At 42.5% G+C, this 24,994-nt stretch overlaps 1 protein-coding gene across 1 annotated transcript in view; it reads left to right on the top strand.

Moving 5' to 3' along the window:
* thsd7ba (thrombospondin, type I, domain containing 7Ba) overlaps nucleotides 1-24,994 on the top strand; it is a 119,335-nt gene that overhangs the window by 32,037 nt on the left and 62,304 nt on the right. Inside the window, exons 4-5 of the mRNA XM_042709366.1 lie at nucleotides 17,143-17,995; nucleotides 20,799-21,047. Coding sequence (XP_042565300.1) covers nucleotides 17,143-17,995; nucleotides 20,799-21,047 — 1,102 coding nt within the window. The remainder of the gene's footprint in view (nucleotides 1-17,142; nucleotides 17,996-20,798; nucleotides 21,048-24,994) is intronic.

The following is a 24,994-nucleotide window of genomic DNA, read 5'->3' as shown; positions in this document are numbered from 1 at the left end:
CACGAGGCTAAAAATACATCTTTTTTTCCGTCAGGAAGTAACTTTCGCCGCAGCAAATACCCTAGTGGTAATGTTTCCATGCTGTCATGAACAATGAGACTCGGCGCCGGCGCAGATGCACTGCCAGTCAAATTGGTTCCCTTGTGATTAGGTCCCAGCCGAGGCACCATCTACGGCACACCTCAGCCTTCCCATCTCCCTGTCAGAGTGGTAATTAACATGGTATTACATGGCCGGAGGGCAACTCCAGGGCTCGTCAGGAGGGCCCCCTCACAGCAGGAGAAGATGTCATAGCCCCGCTGCCGGGTCCTGTCCAATGCCACCAGTATGGTAATGGGCTGCACGGTTGCCTACGTTGCATGCAAACATACACAGTTTACCGTCCATCTACACCCCAGCTGTGTCTTCTGTAAAGTGGGTTTATCAGTGACTGTGTAATTTCAGCCATAGTGTTACCAACATCGGAAAACACAAGGCTAGAAAGTATACCGGTTTCAGAACATTAGAGTGGCAAATACTGCAGAAAAATTCGCAATTAATCGGACTCCATTGAATTATTAAATTACCAACAATATTACCAAGCAGCATATAAGCAAGTTGTTAGATATAATGGCATGGCACACAAGGAATTATACAAATAGTTGATGAATTAACAGCTTATTAATACAATAAAAGGTATGCCTTAAGTGTTGCAAGAATGTAAGGTAAAACCCAAGTGGAAAAGTACAACTGTAAACTATAATAATTGAATGACCCGTGGATGCCAAGTAGACCATATACAAATAAACATGATATACCTGAAGGCATGAAACAGAAAGAACATAGACCCAAACCTGAGTAAAATGGGTGAGAGAAATGGTGAGGGAGAGACAGACAGAGTAGCAATGAGTCGCTGATTGTTTTTAAACCTTTTTTTTTATCCGTCACTCCTACACCAGAGATCCTTTCAAGGGCTAATGCTGAGATTGGCACTTGGATCTTGTGGTATTGATTAATTTATTTCCAGAATATCTCTTCTGGTTCATTTCCTCAATATTATCTCCTAGACAGAGACCGAAGGAGAGTACTGGTGAGAAGAGGGAACAGCATTGGTCTTGACGGGCATGGCAAGTCAATTCTACTGATTCGGTTGAGTAATGCTATAAATATTAAACTGCTGCCTTATCGTCAACAATGTCAGGCATTCCAATAGATCAGGGCACAGACACAGACAGGGAGACGCCAGTGATCTGAGCAACTGAGGCAGGGAGCGGCGCAGTCTTTGAGAGCTACGCAAAGGCGAACATATGAGGACTTTGTAAATGTCAGAATATTGGAATCGTTTTTGTTCCCAGATTGTTTGTCTGCTTGCAGTAAATATTCAAGAAAACAATCTATTTGTAATACTGGAGCTTTGGTGGGGACTTGGGGGAATTTAGCCTCACGCAGTACTGGTCTCAGAGAATTTAGAGAAATGCCCGTCTAAGTTTACGAAACAAGCATTCGGCCCCAGCCAGTCAGAAATCCATATTTTATCTTACAAACAGGCGGTTTAATTTCACTGCTTGTATTTAGTCCAGCTGGGAATGTCGTTCTCAGATGGTAGGCAGTTGAAATCTAAATAAGGCGCTCCTGGGGTTGCATTTCAATGAGCTGAGGGAGAACCTAGGCATGTAATAATAAACAGACACCTTCAGGAAATGCTTGCTTGTGTGCTCAGCTGTGGGGGCTTACTTGGGTCATCTTGTTAAAAGAGAATGCAATTGGTTGAATAAATAGAAGGGTCATGTGCACATTTGCAGAACTAGCAGGGTGAGTTTATAATTGCTACAGTGTACAAGTGATGGTAACAATACAATACATGGAAATCACAGCATATTACTACTTAGGACAAACATAAGCGATACAAAAACAGATGGTAGACTCCGAGGTAGTCTCTGTGTCATTGGTGACTGCAAATGATTGGACAAAAGAAAGGATATTCCCTTTTCAATTCTCAGCGCTGTTGGGGTGTCAGACACAGTAGCACCTGTTCATCCCTAGAGAGATTTCTTTTCCTTGCACTTCACCTGCCTGATTGGTAAGGTGGTGGAAATATATTTTTTTTCTTTCACACAGTGGAGGTGTGCTTTCATAATGCTTCCGCATGACAGTGATAAATGTAGTTTTTCTCTCTTCCTTTGTCTCTATTTCTCTCTCTTTTCTGTGCCCCCCCCCCTCTGGATTTCTCTTTCTGTCTCATTGTACCTGCTCTCATGACCAGAATTCTTTTAAGGTTATGGCTACACTTTTTGCACACCCACCATTCCTCCACAAGAACAAGAGCTCCCAAGATAGTAAACAATGGGATATAGTTGTACAGTTATTTGCCATTTGTAAAGGAAGTGCCATTGTCTGAACCTAAATGAGGTACATAATAATCCATTATAAGACTTTTCAAGAAAACATTCACTGATTTCAGAGACATGCAGGCATTCAGGAAACTGTTCAGCAATACTTCCCTGTACAGCAAAGCTGCCTTGTAGTATTGCTTTTAATAGTGTTGAGTATGCAGTTGTTAATCATAGAATGTAACTCTAGTCCTTCATAGTTTGAAGTGTTATGCCCCTTTGCAGGATAAGTATGGTACACAATTTCAGGGAAAATTCATTTAACCATGCTTAACAATAGACTGAGGCAGACAGTACCCATCTGATACCTTGTTTTAGTCTGTGATAAAGTGTCCCCCTGCGAGCAGTTCCTCACTGCTCCCTACTCTTGAGAGCATATTCCGCTCAAAATGCCCAATTAGCCCCTAATTATTCCTGTCACATGTGTGAGCGTTGCATCTGCGAATTCCGTTCTCAGGTTCCCTCTGGAGACACTGAGAGACGGCTCGCTGAAACCCTGCTGAGAGCGCAGTCATCTCCCCAGTTCTCACTTCCAGTAGTCTCGAGCTCATGACAACTGATAGCTCCTGCTGACCAGGAGGCATGGAAGCCGTGTTGTTACCTCGCTTAGATCAGCTTGCCCCGGACATCATCCCCGGCAGCAACCTCTTTCAACTTTTAAAAATGTGTACAAATTGCTTTCGCCCCACTCATAGGTTCTTTTAGGTTTTCTTTCTCCTGCAAGACCACGCTTGTTTCAAAAGGCGAAGGCTTGTTCATTACCTCTTCTATTGACAAAACCTAATTGCTGAGGCAATTGAATGCTCAGGTTTTGAAGGGGGATTGGGGAAAGTGTTTAAAATGCATGTCTTGTTGAGGGAGCAAATAACTTAAAGCAGTTAACTTTTATCAATTAATTACTGTGGAAAGAAGAGACACATTTGGGATTGGGCTATTCCTTCGAAGAGCTTGTATATGGCTTTTGGCAGAATTTCCAAGTGTCTAAATAATAATAGCATTAAGTCCTTTGAAGGTGACACACATGGAAGAGCTTTGGTGCCGTAATTGGTGCTGACATTGTACGATACTTGACCGGATAATTTGTATGCTGTGTACAAATGAAAAACAGAATCGGCTGTATTGGCCAAGTATGTTGAGACAATGACTTTGACTCAGATTGTTCGTGGCTCTCAAAGCCATATGACCACACACAAAGATTATACAGACAAAATGCAGACAGTGTACAGATTATATGAAATAATCTTTATCCAGTGTGTGTTGGTATCATAAACAACAAACAACAATAGGTGGCTATATTGCATACATTAACAAATACATAAACAAACAAAAATGATCTAACAAAAATATTCCATGTTAGACCAAAAATCAATTCTATAACATTTGTAAACAATCATTTTAACTCCCTTAGTTGGCATGTATTCATCTATAACTGTGCAGTATTTGTATCCTTGATTGTTTGAATCAACGCCTTTATTCAGTGTGATGGATTTTGTACCAAAGGTTGGCCATGGTTTCCCCTTAGTCCTCCTTTTGAACTCTGACATATCTTAAAATCACACTGGCACTGACTAAATAGTTTTTGTTGTTAAATAATACAAGAACAGACATCTGCAATCTAACAAGTGCAGATTATTTTAACACATTTTGACAGCTAGCCCATTGTGGTGAAAACATTGACAAAATCGTTTTTGTCTGTTGTCTGTGTTATGTGTTAAGCAAAGGGTTTTTGACTCTAACATTAAAGTTTCATGGTGTGCAGCACGGATGTAATGATGTCCTGATGACACATTTCCTTACATTTGCATTGATTCTCAATCAGATTTCATTTGTCTCCCCCCCCCCCCCCCCACACAAATGGATATGAAAAAAACATGTCAATCAGAAGACGAGATGATGAGTATCTCATGCTGTTTTCAGCTTTCTTTTTTCTCTGTGCTTTGAGTTTGGGCTAGACTGCAGGGAGAAAATAACATTCTGTTTTAATCACCCTGATGACCTAAAAGTGCCATCATAATTGGTTTCATTACAGCTGACAGGTATGAATTACACTGTCACTTGTCCCGCTTTTAAAGACCAGCAGCTTCCATCCCTCATCATCTCTAAAACATCTTCAGCTAACCAGGTTGTTGTCTGTCATTATGTGCATTTTCTAGCCCTTTTCAAGTACTCTTTTAAAGACTTGCATTGAGAAAAGATGACTCTTCTAAAGCAAATTATGCTGTCACATTGCAGCAGAGACAACTGTATTCCCCTGAGGTAAAATATTTCTATACCAGTCCCATTATCAGCAATCAACCAATTTCTTGCATAAAGCGCCTTTGAATGTAACATTTAGACGTTCGATGGACATGATACAACGCGTGTATTATTTCTTCGAGCCATTAGAGAGAAATGTGTTATGCGGTATGTAGTAGTGATGAGTTGTTAAGGCCATGCTGTCACGACCTTGTTGTCATATTGTGTTTTCTGAAGCGGGTAGAACAGGGTGCTAACAGCACCAACACCATGAGTTTAATGCCCAGGAAACAAACATGATTTTTTGTGAAGTTGTTTTGGATAACAGCATCTGCTAAATGTGTCAAAATTCTAATAAACATTAAAGACATTTTGTTTGTTCACAGTTATAAGATCTCACCAACTTCACAATGAGGCTTAAATAAAGACATTTCTGCATTTTCCAACATACTGTATGTGCTGTACAGGTTTTTACAGCTGTTGTCCATCATTTTACCATGTGAGATGGCAACCCCATCCTCTTATCATGCCGTGCAATCCTATTGTTTTGTTCTGCATCCAAGTACTAATGCTGCACAACTGTGCCACAAAATTATAGTTTTATTTAGATAAACATGCCTCCCACCATGCTTTTGATTGCAACCATGGCTATGTTCTCCCAGAGTCTTTCCAAATGTGGCAGACACTCACATCACACTGTCGGTGTTGTAAAGGCACCATCTGCCCTAAATTACAATGTAACTTCCAGAATGCCATGTGTCAGGGTTTGTAACGCCTCAGGAACCGACAACATGGGGACAAGGCAGCTCACTTTCAGTGCAGTACTAGCCAAATGAGAGAGCAGCAGTGTGAAATCTGTATATACACTATACACTGTATATCCACTGGAGACAAAAGGCATATATATATATATATATATATATATATATATATATATATATACCCTTTCCAGTGCGTGGCTCGGCATACAGTACGTGGCTGCCTTTTGTCTCCACTCTTTTGTGAAGTCATGTGTGATGAGGACTCTGCAGTGCATGCTTAGGTGGCCACAAAAAATGATGTTCTTGGCGTCCCATGACACGTCTTATCCCCAGATGTATCTTTTTTAAGGGCTTCTTCTCCTAACAAGCCACTGCACATCAACACTAAGAATAGTAATCCTTTGCATTGCATAGTGCTGCTCATTTATGCACTGCGCTGTATTCATTCTATGCTCCATTTGAGGTTCATTTTGATGAGTTTCTGTGCAGAATCTTTGTGCTGTAAGTGCACACAGTTTTTTTTTTTTTTTTTGGCGAAGCAGACACTCCTAATGGAGTGCATCTTTGCCCAGGTCTCTGTGCCTATAAAAATGCATCTTAGTTCGCTTCTGGTGGCTGCTTCTCTTATTTACAGGTGGATGAAGAAGACTATCCCCTCCTGATCCCGAGGAGCTCAGAGTGACTCCATTCATCTTCTGTTCCCACCAATAAGTCACTGAAAGAAATGGTTTTGCAGTATCAGCCAGTCCTCTAATGGGTCTGGAGATAACAACTACCTCCACCGCCTGGAATGGCTTTGTTTGGTAACCTGATAGAGAGACAAGAAAGGGATTATGGCGAGGCACTGTTGTCAAGGCTGCTATTGACACTGCCATCACTGGATCACTTTAACCCCCGAAAGCCCCGTATTCCAGTCTGGTGGCTCCCCCCCCCCCCCCCCCCCCCCCCCCCTGGCTGTGGGATGCAGTTTAGCTGATTTGTGTACCATGATGTGAGATGCTGTTGTTTACTGCTGTGCTAAATTAAGTGAAGAGCTGCTTGAGGACTGAGGCTATTATCCCACTGCAGCAGTTTCAGTGAGGAGCTTTAAGATGATGATAAAGACATAATTTATCTTTAATGGTGATATGCCTCCGACAGTAATTTTTCCCCCCAAATGCCCACTCTTGTGTTTCTATGTACAGTGGATATTGATTCTGTTTTATTTTTACTATCTTCTGCGAGACAACCAACCACACTGAATCCAAACGTGTGTGACGACTTCAGTATCATCACAATTACTGTAATGAGCTGTGTATATATGTACCATTTTAACGGCTAATGAATCATTCATTCTGGGCAGGGTCTGTGGTGACATGCGTGTGTGCACCTCTGTGTTTGTTCTAGTGCGGCGAGGACAGGCTAACAACCTCTCCTGGATTGCAAATGTACATTTAGCAAAGTGAATCCATCAGCCCAACCCATTAAGGAGAGTGAAATGCCTAGAAGAGCATTTTATTTCTATTCTAAGACGGTGTGTCCGTCTGATGGTCGGACTGGCGGATCCACGATGGGAGTGTGTAAATGGGAAGTGGAGACGGACACTTTGCTTCTGCCTCCAATTTCAGGTCTCCGCAGCCTAGCAGCGAAGCAGGTGTGGATGAAAAGGCTTGCCTGTCCTCCCTGCAATGTTTAATGCTAGAGCCCACTGTTTCCCTCCTGCTGTCTGGCCACGCATGACCATTAGCCCGTGGTTCTCCAGGCCAGTTATGAATAGTGCTCCGCAGAGCCTGGGGAGGGAGGAAGCTAACATTTCTGATGGTTCTGAGAGCAGCATGGGTGGTCCCTGATCCAATTAGTGGTCACCTTTTTAGTGCATTCTTGTCTAGGGCCTTTTACACTGCAGCTGACTTGATCACACCTGGAGGACAGTCTGGGAAGGTCAGTTCCATCTGTGCTCTCCGGCATATTTTTCTCTAAAATGAGAAGCGATCTCTTTGTGTGTGTGTGTGTGTGTGTGTGTGTGTGTGTGGGTGGGTGGGTGGGTGGTTGGGTGCGTGCGTAATAGTGATTTATTATTTGTGGAGCTAGATAAATATTCACTTGGTAGTATTCAGCCTTGCTTCCTGGTAGTGTGCAGGCTGTAACATGTTTCATTAACGATTTAGGATTTTGGAGTGTCTTATCTATGTTATCTATCTATCCATCTTTTCAGATGAATTTTCAGGCATGGGCAGGATGCTGTTGCTATAATCAATTTGATATACTCTAATCTGAATCTGATTAATATTAAGACACTCAAAAACTTTGGTTACTATTTTAACTTGTATATTAATTCATTGTCTGAAACTCTGGCATGCACAGCAACACGGAACTTGATGCTGTAGGATTTGTCTATTTGTGTTACTGATCTAAATCCTTTGAGTTAGAAGTAGCCATTATTTAATTTAGTCACCTTAGATTATACACAACTCATCCTGTGTTTGACTAAATCACTGAAGTAGACAAGGTAAGAAAGTATTTTGATAAAATGCCCCATAGTGATTGAAAGATCTCGCTGTCCTCCGTCGAATTCGTCGGATGCTCACGCTTGGTTCAAGCTAGTTTGTTCAGGAATAACAGACTTGTAGAAGACGGCTTAGCGAAAGAATGTGTTTTATTCAGTCACTAGCCATGGTCAGCTCGGCGCAGCACGAGCATGCGCTAGGCACGTCTGCTCACGGCTTGGTCTCCTTGCTTCTTCTTCTTCAACATTACAGAAAGTACAGACATTTTATATTGCAGAATTAACATGAGGTGTAAAGGGGAGGGGATGGGTGTGTCTGGAGGTCAGAGGGAAAACTGGGGCTATGGTCAGGTATGGCCATATAGATGCTAATGCCTTGTGGCCTTGACCATCCTGTCGTGGCTGTAAACAAAAGCCAGCTAATGTTTCTAGCTCCAAGGCACACAAAAGCCAGGAACCATGTCTGATGGCTCATCAACATAGACAAAAGGTCAGGGGCCACCTCGATGACACTAGTCTGGTGCTATGCAAACTAATTTGCATTAGTTTGTTGAGATGTAATTAGATTATGTGAAGTTATGAAAATGCCTAAATCTAACATGATTCACTAGTACCAGACAAAAGCAGCATGTGTTCATTTATGAAGGAATAGAGAACAGCTTTGGTCACCTCCTACCCATCAGCTCCTTCTGTATGTGATATTTACTATCCTAACCACAAGCTTCCATTGGGGTTCCAGTGAAAGGCAATTCAAGCACGCTACAGTGGCCAGCGCATGCTAATAGGCAGCAGCATGGACACAGCAGTCTAACATTGACCTTTGCTCTTATGAAGCCATCCTGCCTACACAACAGCTTAAACAAGAATAGGAGCTTATTTGAATTCCTGCCGTGGCTTCCAATTTTGTTGGACTGGTTTTTATTTAGAATATCATAAGAGACTGTCAGACATAAGTTTATGGTGAAGTAGATATCTAGCAAAAGGTGGATACTAGTCAGGCCATTATTATTATGTTCATTTTAGAAAACGAGTGTCTCTTCATTTAGACGTTATTAACACTGTGGAATTACTATGGATATGTATACAGTTATGTTGCCCTGTTTTGCACATAGTGATGCAAGAAACAATGTTGCCATTGGCAAACTGAGAGCCAGCCTGCTCAGACATCAGCCAGACATCGCTATCAATTTCAAAAGAGGCTTTCACAAGGCTTTTATTAATATTCGATATTTATTTATTCTGTAAGTGTTCAGGGTTTTTAGCATCAGGATGGGGTGGGGGTGGGTGGTAAACAAACAAGGTGTCCATATGCTAGCTTTCATCTTTCATTTTAATTATTCATCCATCTATCTCTATGTTTGTTCATTCTAGATGCCTTGTTTTTGTGTAGGGGGGAAAAAAAATCTCTTGCAGAGCTCTAGGGGGTATGTTAAGTGAGGGCAACTGAAACCACTGTCAGCTGAGTTCAGCCACTAGATTTCCCTTTCTTTAATTCTGACATTTCTGAAGTATAGTTTAAAAAAAAAAAACCTGACATTTTCCTAAAATTCATAGGGCAGTTTAATGATGGGTAGTCGGGGAGGCGGAATTAACCTTCAGTAAGAGGGAAGTAATAGAGTAGCCAGTGGTATTATTATGTTCTGTATTTTTCATGAAATGTCTGCTTGTCCATATACCCATGTACCCAACAGCAAGACCACACACACACTTACACAAAAACACACATATGCACGCGCACACACACACACACACACACACTTACATAAAGACACACACACACGCACACACAAGCACACACTACATTCCTTAATTCATCTTAATTTATTGAGCTTTTACCCTCAATTCAACATCATATATGCACCATATTCATGTTTTTGAATGGCATGCAATTCTCTTCTGCTAGACTTTCACCCCAGTAGTACTCTACTGCCACTTTCCCTCAGTGTACAGAAAGCGTGCGAAATAATTGGCAGGCAGCGATGCTTGACTCTTGGAGCATTTTACAGACAGGCTGTGTTGAAAATGTAGAAGATGACAGAGTCCCAGAGACATTGTCTTTCTCAAAACATCGATTTTCACAATGGCAATCAGAGCCATTTAACTGCCGTTTTCACAATGACAATCAGAGCCATTTAACTGGCGTTTTCCAAAAAACTGTTTTGCTTACATCAAGTTTACATTTAGTATAAAGGGAAAAAAAGTCAGACTGACGGCCGTGGGAGAAATTTCTCCCATCTATTTGGAGACGTTCCCTGTCATCCGGCACAGCAAACCCAATGAGTGAAGTGAAGTTTGATTGATAGATGATAGTTGTTCAGCAGGTGAGAGTTTTCCCTCGCGTCGCTGAGCCCAGTAATTTACTAACTAATTAAACATCAGTCATCAATAGCCTACCTTTCACAGCCTTCAGACATCTGGGCGGAATGAGCTGATTCAGGATATATTAAAAGATGGATTGACTGGCTGATGATAATCATATGAGTCGCTGCATACATGAATTTGATAATTAAAAGAGCCCCATATTGAATACATTTTTAGGGGGATGTGATCTAGCATGGAAATGTGTTTATGAATAATGTTTCTCCATGCATGTATATCAGTTCATTAAAAGTGTTATGACAAATGAAATATTGATATGAATTTGCAAACACTACTGCAGATACAGAGAAAGTGAATGATCCTCATGCATAACCAATTATACACACAGCTGGCAGGTTTTGATGGATGAAGGGAGACATTTTCAGGAGAAATACAGTGTGAAAATATAAGGCATAACAGCACACGTACTTTCACGTGTTTGTTGGACAACACAACTTTACTCAGAGAATGTCACAAACCGCTGGAAATGTTTGTCCAAATAGCAATTCTCACATTGCATTTCATATAGCATCTTTGAAAACCAGTAATATCTTTGCAGTAATAATTTTGTAAGAACTGGATATTATTATTATTATTGTTGTTGTTGTTATTATTATTACTATTATTATTACGCAATACAGAAGTGAGGGCGTCTACAATTAATGTGAACAGGTAGATGGTAAAAACCTGCTAGGCTCTAGGCCTGCCGCACCTCCACCGGTGCCCTTTGGGCTAGCTGCGGGGTCGTCAGCCGGGGACCACCTTTCACAGATGTTTCGCCCCTTATCCCGGAACATCTCCTGGTGGCGGGGCAGTGAACAGGGACGTCTCCCAGTCACCCCCCGCAGCTAGCCTTTCTCAGGAGTTGCTCGCTCCCCATGCCTTGTCCCGCCTCCTTAACCAAAGCCAAAAACTTGCCTTCTCTGCTTCCTCAGACAGCTCTCTGGTGGCTTTGTGTAGCTCCTTGCCCCTCAGCCCTAGCTCTTTAAGTAGGCGAGTCATTGAGCTTCCCACAAACCCCCTCGTGCCAACCTCCACTGGAAAGAGTCGTGTACTCCAACCGCTCTCCCTGCACTCCGCAACCAGGTCAGAGTACTTTGCCCTCTTCCTTTCGTGGGCTCCCTCCATCCCCTCCTCCCATGGCACCGTCAGCTCCACAAGCAGCGCAGATCTCTCCGTCCTGGCCCACAGCACCACATCTGGCCTCAGTGTGGTGCTGCAGATCTCCCCTGGGAAGTGGAGCTGCCTGCCCAAGTCCACCTCCATTCTCCATTCCACTCCTGGCAACAAAAGGGTGGATGCTGGTCTCCTTCTGACAGTGTCCCCCTTTTCCCCTTCCCTAAGGAAATGGGTCCTCTGCTGGCTCCCCGGCTGCCTCCCAGCGCTTGCCTCTTGCCTTTTCCTCTCCACTACCTCTGCCAGTTTCCTCAGCACCTGATCGTGCCGCCATCCATACCTGCCCTGGGATAGCGCGGTCTTGCAACCTGACAGAGTGTGTTGTAGGGAAGCATTGATGGTCCCACAGAGGTCACAGGCCTGCTCCGTGCCCAGCCACTGCTGGAGGTTTCGGGGGGAGGGCAGAGTGTCGTAGGTTGCCCTGATGAGGAAACTGAGTCGAGCCTGTGGCAGTTTCCAGAAGTCTGCCCAGCTCACCACCCGACCCGCAACCCCCTCCCACGTCGTCCAGCGTCCCTGCTGCCCCTGCGCCACTGCCTTGACCCTGTACTCTTCCTCTGCCATCTTTGTCACCTCCGAGACAACAAGATCCTTCCTCTCCTTCCTGCTAGCTCTGGACCACAGAATAGGCGGATCTCCCCACCCAAGGCCAGCGCGCCCTGTCTGGACTCTGCCCACCATCTCCTGGTGCTGCAACCTGCCCACTGCCTTCTGCACCTCCTCCTCGGCCCTCCACTTCCTCCCAGTCAACACCCGGGCTTCCATGTCCCTCACGGTCTCATCTGTAGATTCCCTCAGCTCCATCACCAGCCTTGCCTTCTCCTGCCTGTAACCTATGGTGATAGATTTCAGGGGATCATATATAAGATATAAGATATAAGATCATATATAGCGTTTCTATAAGGGATGGAATTTGGGAATACTTGTGTTATAGCTGTGATGTTTGTGCAGGTCGTGATATGTATAATTGCGTGTGATCGTATGATCGCTGATAAACGGTGTTATAGCACAGTATTAAAATAGGGGGCTTAGTGTTCTCTGTCTCCACCAGACATGTGTTGTGTGATAACCCAGTCTCTGTTGAGAGTGCTTTACCTGTAATTAGGACCTGCTTGGAATGAATAGATCAGGTGTCCCAAGTGGCGGTCCCAGTGGGTGCCTGGCTGTGCTGATGTAGTTACCGCGACAGAGAGGAATAGGCTCTGGGCTATTGGCTCCCGTCTTTGGGGAGAGGGGCAGGCCGGTGACAGGCAGGGTGATTATTCAGCCTCCGAGATGTGGACTGCTGGAGGGGAACTGTTTGGTGTGTTTGCCGCTCCTCCGTCAGTGTAATCATTCTGAATCACGCTGCCATAAATCACATGCACAGCACAGCTGGGCTCCGGCTCTGCCTGAGCGCACAAGGTGTGAGTGTGTGTGTGTGTGTGTGTGAGTGAGTGGGGGGCTGCTAAAAGACTAGCACTGGCCAACCAATGTCCGTGTGGAATAACACCCTGTCTAGCCACAGCTGGAGTGAAATGAGTGCTTTTCTGGAGAGAGAGAGAGGAGAGGGGCATGGGGCAAGTGGGCGAGTGGGCTTCGTGTGGAGGAATTTGGAGAGTTCACACGCTGGTGTGAAGTGTGCCCTTTCACTGTTTATTGTGGCAAGCGGATTAGAAGTGTCCGCATCGATTCTGGATAGCAATTCCACTCTTGGCTCTAAATCATTCATAGTAGAAATAGGGCTTCTGTGTTGTGGCTGCGAGCAGAGTGGTCCCTACCCATAGTGGGCCAATCAAATGTAATCATAACCCTGTGTTCAAAGAGAGGTGTAAGGATGTCAGCCTTGACGGCCCTTGGATAGTGCATCAGAGTGTTGAAGCTGGAGACAATGGGCCGTATTAAGCACACTTCTCAGCCTACGTGTATTCGCCCTTGACCTAAGTCTGTAATATGCGCGCCATGAAGGCAGTTACGCACTTCTGGGCGAAGCAACCCCAAAATCTGGGCATTTCTAATGTAAACTCCATTTACGCGAATTCTGCCTTTGGCTTACGCGCTTTTCAGCTCTCGCTTCTGAGGGCTGGAGTAAGTCAAGCGCCACCACAAGGTGAAACACCATATGCGTTTGAAGTCGGCAGTAGGCCTAGATCTAATATTATTATACATGTACAAATGACGTTGCAAAATCACAAAGTTTGAGTGTCAAATTTTGGTTTTAAAACCAAAGTGTTGCTTTTAGGCCTAAAGTGTAACAAAAGGTAACATATCAGCTACATTATTAAACAGAAAAAAAACATGTTTTTAACACATGATCTTGCGAAAAAGCGCCGGAAAATAAATTGTCCAATTACAATAAAACTCTGTGTTCCGAGTATTCTGACCCCGTTTTGATATACTGGAGCTTGCCGATGCCCAGTGCATCCAGCCATTTCGACTTGACCCTGAAGCCTTAATTAATCAATTCATTAATCCACTACTCTTGTGCAGACGCCTTGAGGAATAACTTTCAAACCACAGTAATCATCCACCTTCTCTGCTGGTCCTCATCAAAATGAGTGTTCCATCTTTCCTTGCACCTTCGTTTCAGAGGGTGGCTGATATGATGAACATATTTTATATCATTTTCAGTCATCAGTGGGAAGGTATTTGATTACTTGATTTTTTTAGTGTTTAGTAATAGGTAACGCAACATGATCTCAAGCATGTCTTATAAATTGGCCTTGTAAATGTGTAATTTGGTTAATTTACTTCTTTGTTAGGCTTATGTGATAGATAGAAGCAAATGTTTTCATTTGAGGTTATTCGTAATACAATTTTCCGCTTGCTTTCATTTACAAAATCAAAGTCTGGTTCATGGTTTTCATGGATTCTAATTACATTCACAAGGTCAATTACGAAAGTCCATGTTCCACGTTTTGCCAAAATAAATGAAGTTCTGACTCATTTAAAAATAAATCACGCCTTTTTCATGAGTCCGCCTTCATTCTGAAGTTAAGCGCTTCGGGTGTGATCGAAGTGCGTAGGGTTGGGTACACATACCAGAAATATTTGTAACGTGTAACTCGAGGCACGCAATAAAGGGCTTAAGCGTGAATGGGAGAACACAGCCCATTATGAATATAAATAACATATCAGTACAGAGGTGTGTTTCTCGAATAAAGACGAAGTCCCTGCTGAGCCATAGTGGGGCGACGCATCTTTGGCTGAAATACCGACCTACTCTCGAAACCATAGTAGCTATGTTGCGAATCTCCACTTCCGTAATTCATACCATCACAGTCCCAACAACGTTGTGAATGATGTAATATGGCATCTAGAGAGAAACAATGAGTCCTACACATTTACTAGACTTCACTTACTACTAGACTACACTTAATAATTGTTAAGAATGAAGAACTAGACTAATAGATAATTGTAAAGACAGTTTTATGTTGTGTCCCAATATTTAATTAATTACAGTCTGTCACAGCCATCAGTCTTCAGTGGCTTTGTGGTACAAATGTTCAGTAACATGTTATTGACCTACTTCTTTCTCTCAAAGTAAACATTTAAAATCCTGGGGGGTATTTCAAGAATGTGGTTTAGTTAACTCTGAAATGGTAAACCTCCTAACAGAAAAGCCATAGTGCACTTCTATAGGAGATTTACCACTTCACCACCGGTTTGTCATTAAACCATGTTCTTGGAATACCCCTCTGGTGTTCCTGTTTGTTACATCCTTCACTGTTATTTAATTGTCAAACAAGTCAAACTAACGCAATTAAAACGTTGACAACAGAAATGCGACCATGTTTCTGATTGATCGCTGAAACTACGCTTTGGAGAAACACCAAATCATTGAACCATGGTTGTAATGACGGAGATTGCAATGGTTGGACAACAACGCTTTAAAAAAAATAAAAAGACACACCACTGGTAAATTAGTAATGTGGAATTATGTAACGGAAAGAGGTAAACCATTAGTGTACTTTCCCAGCATTCAACATTTACATTACATTTACATTTAGTCATTTAGCAGACGCTTTTGTCCAAAGCGACGTACAAGGGAGAGAACAGTCAAGCTAAGAGCAATAAAAAGCATGGTGTAACAATAAATACTACTTTACATGAGAATTGGAAAAACAACGACCTAGAAAAAAGGAAAAAGAAGTGCAGGAATGTAACTGCTGAAGTGCAAGTTAAGCGCTAGTCAGGTGCCAGTTAGGAGGGGAGGTGCTCTCTGAAGAGTTGGGTCTTCAACATACAGTACATATTTAGAGAGTGTGCGTCGATTGTCACTGTATGGCTACTATAACTAGTAACGCTATCCCCAGATATCTCTCTGAAATGAAATATAGATAGGATATATCCCTGCTTTAGATAGTGAAATATAGATAGGGATATATCCCTGCTTTAGATAGTGACATGTAACCTGACAACCACCCAAATGAAAACACTGGAGCCCAAGGACACTCGTGGGGGAAGAAATCAAGTTGAACATACATTTTTCATGTCAAAGTATGGCTCCTGTAGCAGAATACTACTGATAATGGCACCATGTGTGATTGTGACCTCTTTTCATCTCATACTGGGAGCAACGTGCTGCATACAGAATTTTTCTAGTCTTTTACCGTCCTTATACATGCTCAAGCCTTTTTATAACCCATTGCAATGTGTTACAAAAGAACCAAATTCCCTTTCAGTAAAATGAATATGTAAAAGATGCATTACCGTGACCGACCGATCATGGACATGTACCTTTTGAATCGGTGTCTGTCCTAATTGAGGACAACATTATCATGCATTGTACTTGGTCGTACATGGTGAGGTTGATATGAATAATCTCAGCGGAGCGAACATGTAATGATGTCCTTTGAGCCTTATTACCTTGTTGACATGCCATCGCTGTTTGTTATTTCTTTGAAAATAGAGTGTTGAGCAAGTGAAGCCGTACTTTTATTAACAGAGACAAATAGAGTCACCTAGTATGGCGACGTGGCAGGGGCTGTGAAAAGAAGTTAATGATATGCTCCGATGAACTATGAAACAATTCAGCGGTTTAGAATATTGACTCTTTGAGGTAAATACGCAAGCTTGAAGTTGATGTGGACTCTGAAGACTTCTTCTCAGAGAGTGCGTTTCATTTAGAGCCATATTGGGAGATCAGAGGTCCTACTTTGACAATATACTAGGAATACAATAAATCAACGTCTTTCAGACGTTTTTCAACATTAGTCCCAATTTCGAAGTAAATGAGTCTATTGTTCTTACAAGACTATATTAAATGTATACATAGCTTGTGGTCATTTCAGTTATTTGTCTCCAAAGGGTTCATTTGTAACTGTGCGTCATGGCTTTCTTCTTTTTGTCTGGAAACAAAGGCTGAGGATTTGTTTGAACTAATTTTGTCTCTGAACCTGATAACAGAAACACATCAAAGCACCGTCTGGTTGGGAAATCATTGTAATTGCTCTGCAGTCAGAATACATTGTGGAGCATTTGATGTGAAATATTTGAGGAGAGACACATTTGTTTTTGACTCTGAGCCTTAGATTGTGTCTAGTCCATTATTTTCTGTCAGTGCACAAATTGTCTCATGTCTGCTCTTGCCCTTGCTGTTTTAGTACATTTGTGAAATTAGACCTCTTGTTTCTGAATATACGATGACACCAGGCTAATACTTGCTGACAAAAACCATTGTTATTCTTCCTCGCAAACAAGTAGTTAGGTTGATTTTTCTCGCTCATGGTGGAGCTGGTGTTGAGAAACACTCTCTCTCTGTCTCTGTCTCTGCCAGGCCAGTGGGGAAGATGTATGGGCGAGGAGTGTGGCTCTGGCGGAGTTCAGATGAGGACGGTGTGGTGCATCCACAGCGAGGGCTGGACCACGCACCACTCCAACTGTCGGCACGCGGACAAGCCCGAGAGCCAACGCCACTGCTTCAAAGTCTGCGAGTGGCACCAGGACCTTTTTGAGTGGGAGGTGTCCGAATGGGGGCCGTGCGTCCTCGTGCCCTTTCTCTCCAACGAGCTGCGTCTGCGCGCGTCCTCCTGCATCACGGCGCAGCACGGCATCCAGCGGCGCCGCGTCCAGTGCGTGCGCACCTCCAACCGCACGGTGGTGACCGACCGCATCTGCGAGTTCTTCTCCCACCGGTCTGCGCTGGAGCAGGCCTGCCTCATCCCCTGCCCCCACGACTGCGTGGTGTCCGACTTCTCCGCCTGGTCCGGCTGCAGCAAGACCTGCGGCGTGGGCCTGCAGCACCAGACTCGAGTGGTCCTGGCCACGCCCATGTACGGCGGGGCCAACTGCCCCAACCTCACCCAAACCAGGACCTGCTCCAACCCTGTCCCCTGCCCCGTGGGAGAGAACGAGTACGAGTACAGCCTTAAGGTGGGGCCATGGAGCGAGTGCCGGCTGCCCCAGCACAAGGGCCTCTGGCTCAGCGGCCGCACCATGCTTGACTTCAGCGTCACCTCCGGCTCGGAGAAGGAGAAGAACGCGGTCAAGCGGCACATCCAGACCGCCCTGCACAATCACCACCAGCACCACCTCCACCACCACAACCCCAAAGCCTGGGACCTCGAGATCGGCTACCAGACACGGCAGGTCCGCTGCACCCGGAGCGACGGCAGAAACGCCATGCTAAGGTAAGCTGCCCCGCAACCACATGTGCCAGCCATTCCCTTGCTGCGTCCATCCAATTTAAGATAATCTGTGTACAAAAGATGCATACTTCAAAGATAAACATGCTGTGAAAATAAGCCCTTTAAAGGCCCAAATCCCAGATTACTCTCACTCTCCTGAGGTGTATCTGTGGCTCCGGTGAAAGGAATTGCAGTGCAGCAGGAATTTTTTTAGGCCGTCTGTGAAGTAGGCACAGCTAAATCGGTTAGGCCCCCATTAATCTCTTTCCCACTGATGTAGCATACAAGGTGAGTGCTGAGACGTGCCTTGCAGCCGTATGGGCCAGCTGGTCCCTGAATTGAATGTGATGGAAAGGATCACGTTTGCTGTGTTACAGCAATCTTTAGATCTGCTACACAACTTTCAGCGAACGCTCAATCATCTTTTAGGTGCTTTTGTGACATATTTTGTTGTGGATGTATGTGTGTGTATCTGCCAGGATGTCCTACAGGCGGGGGTTATGTTTGAATGTGTGTTTATCTTGTAAGGCTAGGATTACCTCTGCCATAAGTGTTTAAATCTATTGATAGTGAATTGAATAGAAGTGCATGTGGTGTTTTGTGAAATATAAATTCAGCACTTTTTGCTCGAGCCCTTGAGTCGACTAACATGCTGTTAATATGTCATAATTTCTGAAGGCATTATATCCATTGAGATCACAGTGTTCTTATTATTAGTAACTATCAAGACGTCCAAGTATTGAGAACAGTCATTATGAACTCATAGAAAGTTTGTGGGTCTATAATGTTGTTTTCACATTTCACATTTTTTTTCAGGAAAAAGGTTTATTGATTTGAAAAGTTTGTTATAGTTGGTATTGTATTGGCAGTTGCAAATATTGACAAAACTTTATTGGCAAAATTGTTTGATTACACTTGAAATGTAGCTAAAACTGTAATGAACACACTTTAATGATAAAATAATGCAATTACTCATAAATATGGCAAATTTGTTAATCTAACAAAAAAGGGGAGTGGTGGATGGGTGTCTGCGAAATGGTTCATTACTCTAACCTACCAGATCTGTTTTGACAGGAAATTGCATTAAGATAGGAAGGGTTTTTATTTCTAAATGGTGAGTTAAGAAATATTCTGCTTGCAACAAAATGTGCCAACAGACATGTTTTTGACACATTTGATTGTCTTTCATTGTTAGAACAATGAACAAAACCTAGTTTATTTGTGTTTTCTGTGAACCCTAAAGAACACATTCCTTATGGTCTGTATTCCTAATGCTGTAAATAAAATGAGTGGATTAGTGGACCGTGAATTAAGTGAAGTTCCATTGCATTCATACAGTATGTGTTCCTTTAACAGTGCCATTATCAGAGAATATAGTCTGAATACGCATTACGTAACTCCTAATCGGTGAGTGCAAGTACCCAGTGGAAAGGACTTTTTTTTTTTACCTTTTTTAAATTTTCCACAGGAAGAATCATAGAGCAGGATGCAGCAAAACAGTGGTGACACCTGCCTAAAGCTAGCCCTAGAAAGAGATGGAATGAGGAGAAAGAGAAATGGAGGGAGGGGAAGGGAGGGATAGAACAGGAAAATGAGAGGCGCAGATAAGTGTACAGTAGCCAGTGTGTACACATGAAGGTCGGCAAATTGGTTTAGCACTGATGCAGCAGTTTGAGAGCCCGTTTTACTCTTGTGGTATATGTAGGGATTGGAAAATATTTGTCTCTGATTGGATTGCTGGTGTTCCCATCTTTTTTGTGTTTCAGGGCTCCCTACAAATATATCTGTTCAAAAGCGTTGTTCTTACACGCAGGAATAAATACTTGTAGGTATAGAAGTTAGTTGGACAAGCCACTTGAAATGGCAAGCCATACAGTCAAAATTTCAAAAGCCAAGAAGTATATACATAAGCAAATGTATTACATTATTTCCACAGTGTAAAAAAAATAATCATAGGTAATTTGTTGAACAGTGTGAAGTTTGACTGAATCAGGTAGACATTGTTCAAATCTACAGTGCATCAGATCATTTACATTTATTAGCATGCAGGGTAGCAAGTTTCTTAATTAGTGGTAAATGTAGACTTAATGAAATGTAGTGATTTTAAATGTGTTTTTCCCACCTGAGCACAATTTATGCATATTTTCATATTAAAATGTCATTACCAAGTGAAATCATGCACAAGTGAATGCCGTAGAGGCACATTGTGTAATATGCTTCGATATGAACACTAAGTGCATTGCTCTATAAAAACATGAAAACTGTGTTGGTAAAGTGGCTTGCCAAAATAGCTCATGCATTGGCATATTTCACAGGCATTCGTGCCATTCACTGATATACGTACGTAGCTAAGACATACTCTATGTGTAAAATGTGTTTTGTTTCTACAATTTCCAAGATTAAGTTGGTACTGTATGAAAAACAATGGAGTTATATCTGCACAACCTGACAATCATCCAGAGACACTACTTGCAATGCCAGATAAATTCTGCAAAAAGTGCTACATTTGAATACCCTTGTTGAAATCCCCTGCATTCTCATGGACCAAAACAAACCTCTCCTGCTTAGATAGTCACTTTTATGTCTGAGTCGTGTTTTTGGAAGCCATTCCTGTGAACCAGAGGCTCCAAATGGAACTCCACTATTCCCACTTTGCTTTACTCTTTTATCTCCAAACCCCATAATCTTGAAGCTGCACATAGGCAGCCAACACTTTGTCTTGCTTTGAAACAAATTTTCTGTCTTATCAAACAAATGGTGTGCTTTGTAAGTCTGTTTGCATTGATGTTTCTTTCTCCTCGTACAGCCTTTGTACACAAGACAACAGCCCTGGGACATTCCAGTCATGCATAATGCCCAAAGATTGTGAGACGTCTGACTGGTCGCCTTGGAGTCCTTGCTCAAAAACTTGCCGGGCAGCAGACCTTTCCCCCGGCTACCGCTTTAGGACTCGTAGCAGGATCCAAGCCCCCATTGGCGGGGGCAAAGAGTGCCCTGCCCTCGAGGAAAAAGAGGCCTGCAACATCATTGGAGATTTACTTCCTCATTGTCCCAGGTACTTTTGGATGTCCCGCATCAAACCCTTTTCCAGTGTCTTCTTTGGTTCCCCAAAGTCCACTTATAAAATGTGTGGTTTGTTGTATGTGAATTTACTTTTTGCATGACAATTTTCCATCCGCTTTGTTTCCCTGAGAATGAAAGAGGCCGATTTGTTCCCCTAAGATGTTCTATGCAAATGACCCCTGTTCTAATTTGCATCTTCTCGCATGCACAATGAGATGCCATATCCCCACCGGTGGCAAAGCATTGTAGAATTAAAAACACTTTAAGATAATGGCAGATGCTCAACGTGTACAACCTTATTTTGGGTGCAGTCAAGGCTGTAAGCCTCGTTTGATCGCTCACCTTTTATTCACATCTGCACCATGTCACAACTCTGATTGTATTTGTGATGACCAGTGGTATGATGACTCAAAGCACTAGTACTACTAATGTATATTGTTATTTTTTTTATTATTTTGAAGAAACAGGCTATAACTTTTCACACATGCACTTTTCAGCTACTGAAGGCTGTAGTAAGTCAAGCCATATTGCGTTTGAAGTCAGCAGTAGGCTTATTTCTAACATTATTGTAGATGTATAAATAACATTGCTAAATCACAATCTTTTAGGTTCAAATATTGGTTTTAAACTACTGAAATAACATTACTTTTTCCCATTAGTCTACAATGTAACAGAAGGTCACATATCAGCTACATTGTTAAACAGAAAAAAATCTTGCAAACAAGCCCAGTACATAATTTGTCCAATTACAGTAAAACTCAGCAATCAATTAAAGACAGAAAAGAGCTCTCCATGTGCAAAGAAGGTGGCCATGACTATCCTGACCTCGTTTGGATATCATGGAGCTTGCCAACGTGCAGTGCATCCAGCGATGTTGACCTAATGCAGTGGTTCTCAAAGTGGGGGGGGGCGCGAACACTGTCCAGGGGGGGCGCGATGTCACAGACGGAGAAAAAAAAAAAAAACGCAGACCTGTCACTGGTTAGTGAAAGCTCCCTCAGTGGCGAAATGCAAGGGGCTGGACTGTTTTGCTCCTGATCCACCAATCAAAACGGAGTCTTATCATTTCAACGCGAGTTGCACCTCCGCTTCCGAGTATAAAAAAAAACGCAGGCATGGTAAGCGCTCACCCTGAGACGACACTCTGCAGAGTTTGTTCAATTTCTCTTGTTTCCTCTATCATTCAGATATTCATTGCTTTATAAACAGTATTTTTAAAGACTCACTCCTTCCTTAGTAATACCTTACTGCACTTGCAGTAGGTCTATTCGTAGCCTATTCTAAGGAGTAATTTGCTCCACAATATTTTAAAAAAGCCCTTTTCTCCACCTAGCCTACTTTTACATTTTTTGATCATCCACCGTGTTGCAACAAATAAAACACCAGCACTTGAATACTATTTTGTGCTGTCCCTGTCTACATTGTGTACAGTTCGTTTTGTTAGGAATCATTGCCTAGCACAGTCTTATCCATTATTCGTGTGCAAGTCGTTCACAATCACACATACAAGAACACAACGTTGAAATTAGAACTTTATTAACTTCACACACACTGTATCAGCAAACAAACACAACATGGACAAGTTTCTGATTCGTAAAAGTCAGAAAGAGAAGCCTGTGGACTTCTTTAAACATAAACGTGATGGCCTCCAGCAACAACGAACCACCATGTCCAAGCATAGCACTGTCTCCAAGCAGTGTCTGGAGGCATCTTATGTAGTGGCTCATAGAATTGCTAAGCTTGGCAAACCCCATACAATTGCCGAAACACTGATTTAGCCGGCCACGCAAGACGTGTAGAATAATGATAGGTATTGTGCTGAGTTTAACTCCTATGTCAAATGACACTGTATCACGCCGAATATCAGAAATCAGTTTGGGTCCTATTTCAAAGAGGACTACCGTTCATTCGCCTGAGTTCGGGATCCATTTCTCTGCTCAGCAGATGAGCTGTCACTAGACATGAAAGAGCAGCTGAAGAGTGACAGTAGACTTTCGTCATTCTGGGTAGCAATGATCAGCTTTGCGACATAGCCTTAAAAATGCTCCTCCTTTTCGCGTCGACATATTTGTGCGAGATAGGCTTTTCAAGACTGACTGCGCTCAAAACTAAATACCGCAACCGCGCACAGATCGCAGATGACCTGTCAAACATTGCCCCAAGATTTGAGGACCTTTGCAGTGCAAAGCAGGCTCATGTCTCACATTGACAGACCTGTAGGATTTTTTTTTGTAAAGATCACAAGAGGCCCATAATAATAACAGTATCCTAATGATAGCAATAATAACACTTATTATTATTATGATAATAATAATAATACAATAATAATAATTGGTCGATAATCATTAATTATAATAATAATAACATAATGATGCTGATAATAATGAATAGCCTACTAATAGGCCTACTGTTACTGATAATAATAATAACAATAATAATAATAATAATAGTAATAAATAGTTATAATAATTGTCTGTATGGGTCTAACAATAACAATAGCCTAACCTTGACATGTCAGGCCTATCAATAACAATACGCTATCTATCTATCTATCTATCTATATATGGTGGTGTAGTTAAGGGCGGTGGCGGCGGGCCGCGGGCGGATGGGGGGGCCCCAACTACCCCTAACCAGCTTTGGGGGGGCCCAGCTTGCAAAAGTTTGAGAACCCCTGACCTAATGAATAACATTCAAGCCGCAGTAATTATCCGTATTCTCTGCCGGTCCTCAAATATAAATAGTGTTCTGTCTGTCCTTGAATCTGATTCGTTTTTAGAGGGTGGCTGATATGATGCACATATCTTGCAATAATTTTCAGTCATCAGTGGGAAGGTATTTGATTACTTGATTTTTGGTGTTTAGTAAAAGGTTACGCAACATTGTCTCAAGCTGCAATGGTGGGGCTGGTGAAGGCTATGCCCATGGTTGGGATTCGGCCGTAGGCTGAGTGCCACAGATTAGCACACAACTGTCATACGGCTTTTATACAACAGATTGTGTTTTCTTTCGTTTGTTGGTATTTTGTTTATTCATTCTCTGTCCAAAAACTTTCTGGCGTCAAGTGTTGCTAAGCAACGAGTACCATCACTCTGCAGCAAAGCTGTGTGAGAGAGGCTATCTGTGCACATGAATCAGTCCACCTAACTGACTTCAGGTTACATGTTCATTTGTACCTTCCCCCTACTCCATTTGCTTCCTTTCCACACTTGAAAACTGCCAAAAGTAAAAATCACTTAAGTATATAAAATCACTGCCTGCCATCCTGCTCTCTTAGTTTGAATTAATGGAATGTTGACGTTGTACAATTCAACGGTGTATAGGTATAGGTAATAAGTATATCAAACGTAGAGTGATTACTAGTGGTGAAGACTTAGAGTGAGGTTGTGCCAGGATATCCCCACTCACGGAATGCCTCTTGTCCAATCAGAGATTAATAAATGGTTCAACCGGATCTAACTGTTGAATAATACTTTTTCCGAAACAATTCAGTGTAGCTATAGGGGGCCTAGGCGTTCAAATTATGTCTTTTATAGGATAGCCAGTATGTATTACACAGCTTACTTCCAGAAAGTAATTCTATGATTGAAATCCTAACTTTTTAATGTATTGAAAATGTTACAATGCAGGAAAGAGGAAAATGCTGAATGGTTTTTACCAAAAGCTATTCATTTGATGAAGTGATATTAAATGCATCCGTACATTTCTGTGATTAGAGGAAAAGTAATTAATGAGATTATGCATTTGATGAATTACTGCAGCCTGTTGTTCTATGGGAACCGCTGTTTTATTGCTTTCTGCATCATACCATTCTTCATAGTCAACGCCTTTTCATTAGTGAGTAGCCATTTTTTTGCTAAAGAACCCTCAGCTTTTTATTCCACCTCAATTATACCAAGCCATGCATGCACTTTATTGAAAAACTCCATTTGAGAGCACAGC

Source organism: Clupea harengus, chromosome 2, assembly GCF_900700415.2.
Source record: "Clupea harengus chromosome 2, Ch_v2.0.2, whole genome shotgun sequence".
NCBI lineage: Eukaryota > Metazoa > Chordata > Actinopteri > Clupeiformes > Clupeidae > Clupea > Clupea harengus.
Note: the sequence above shows the minus strand (reverse complement) of the source record. Positions and strands in the feature narration are given on the sequence as shown.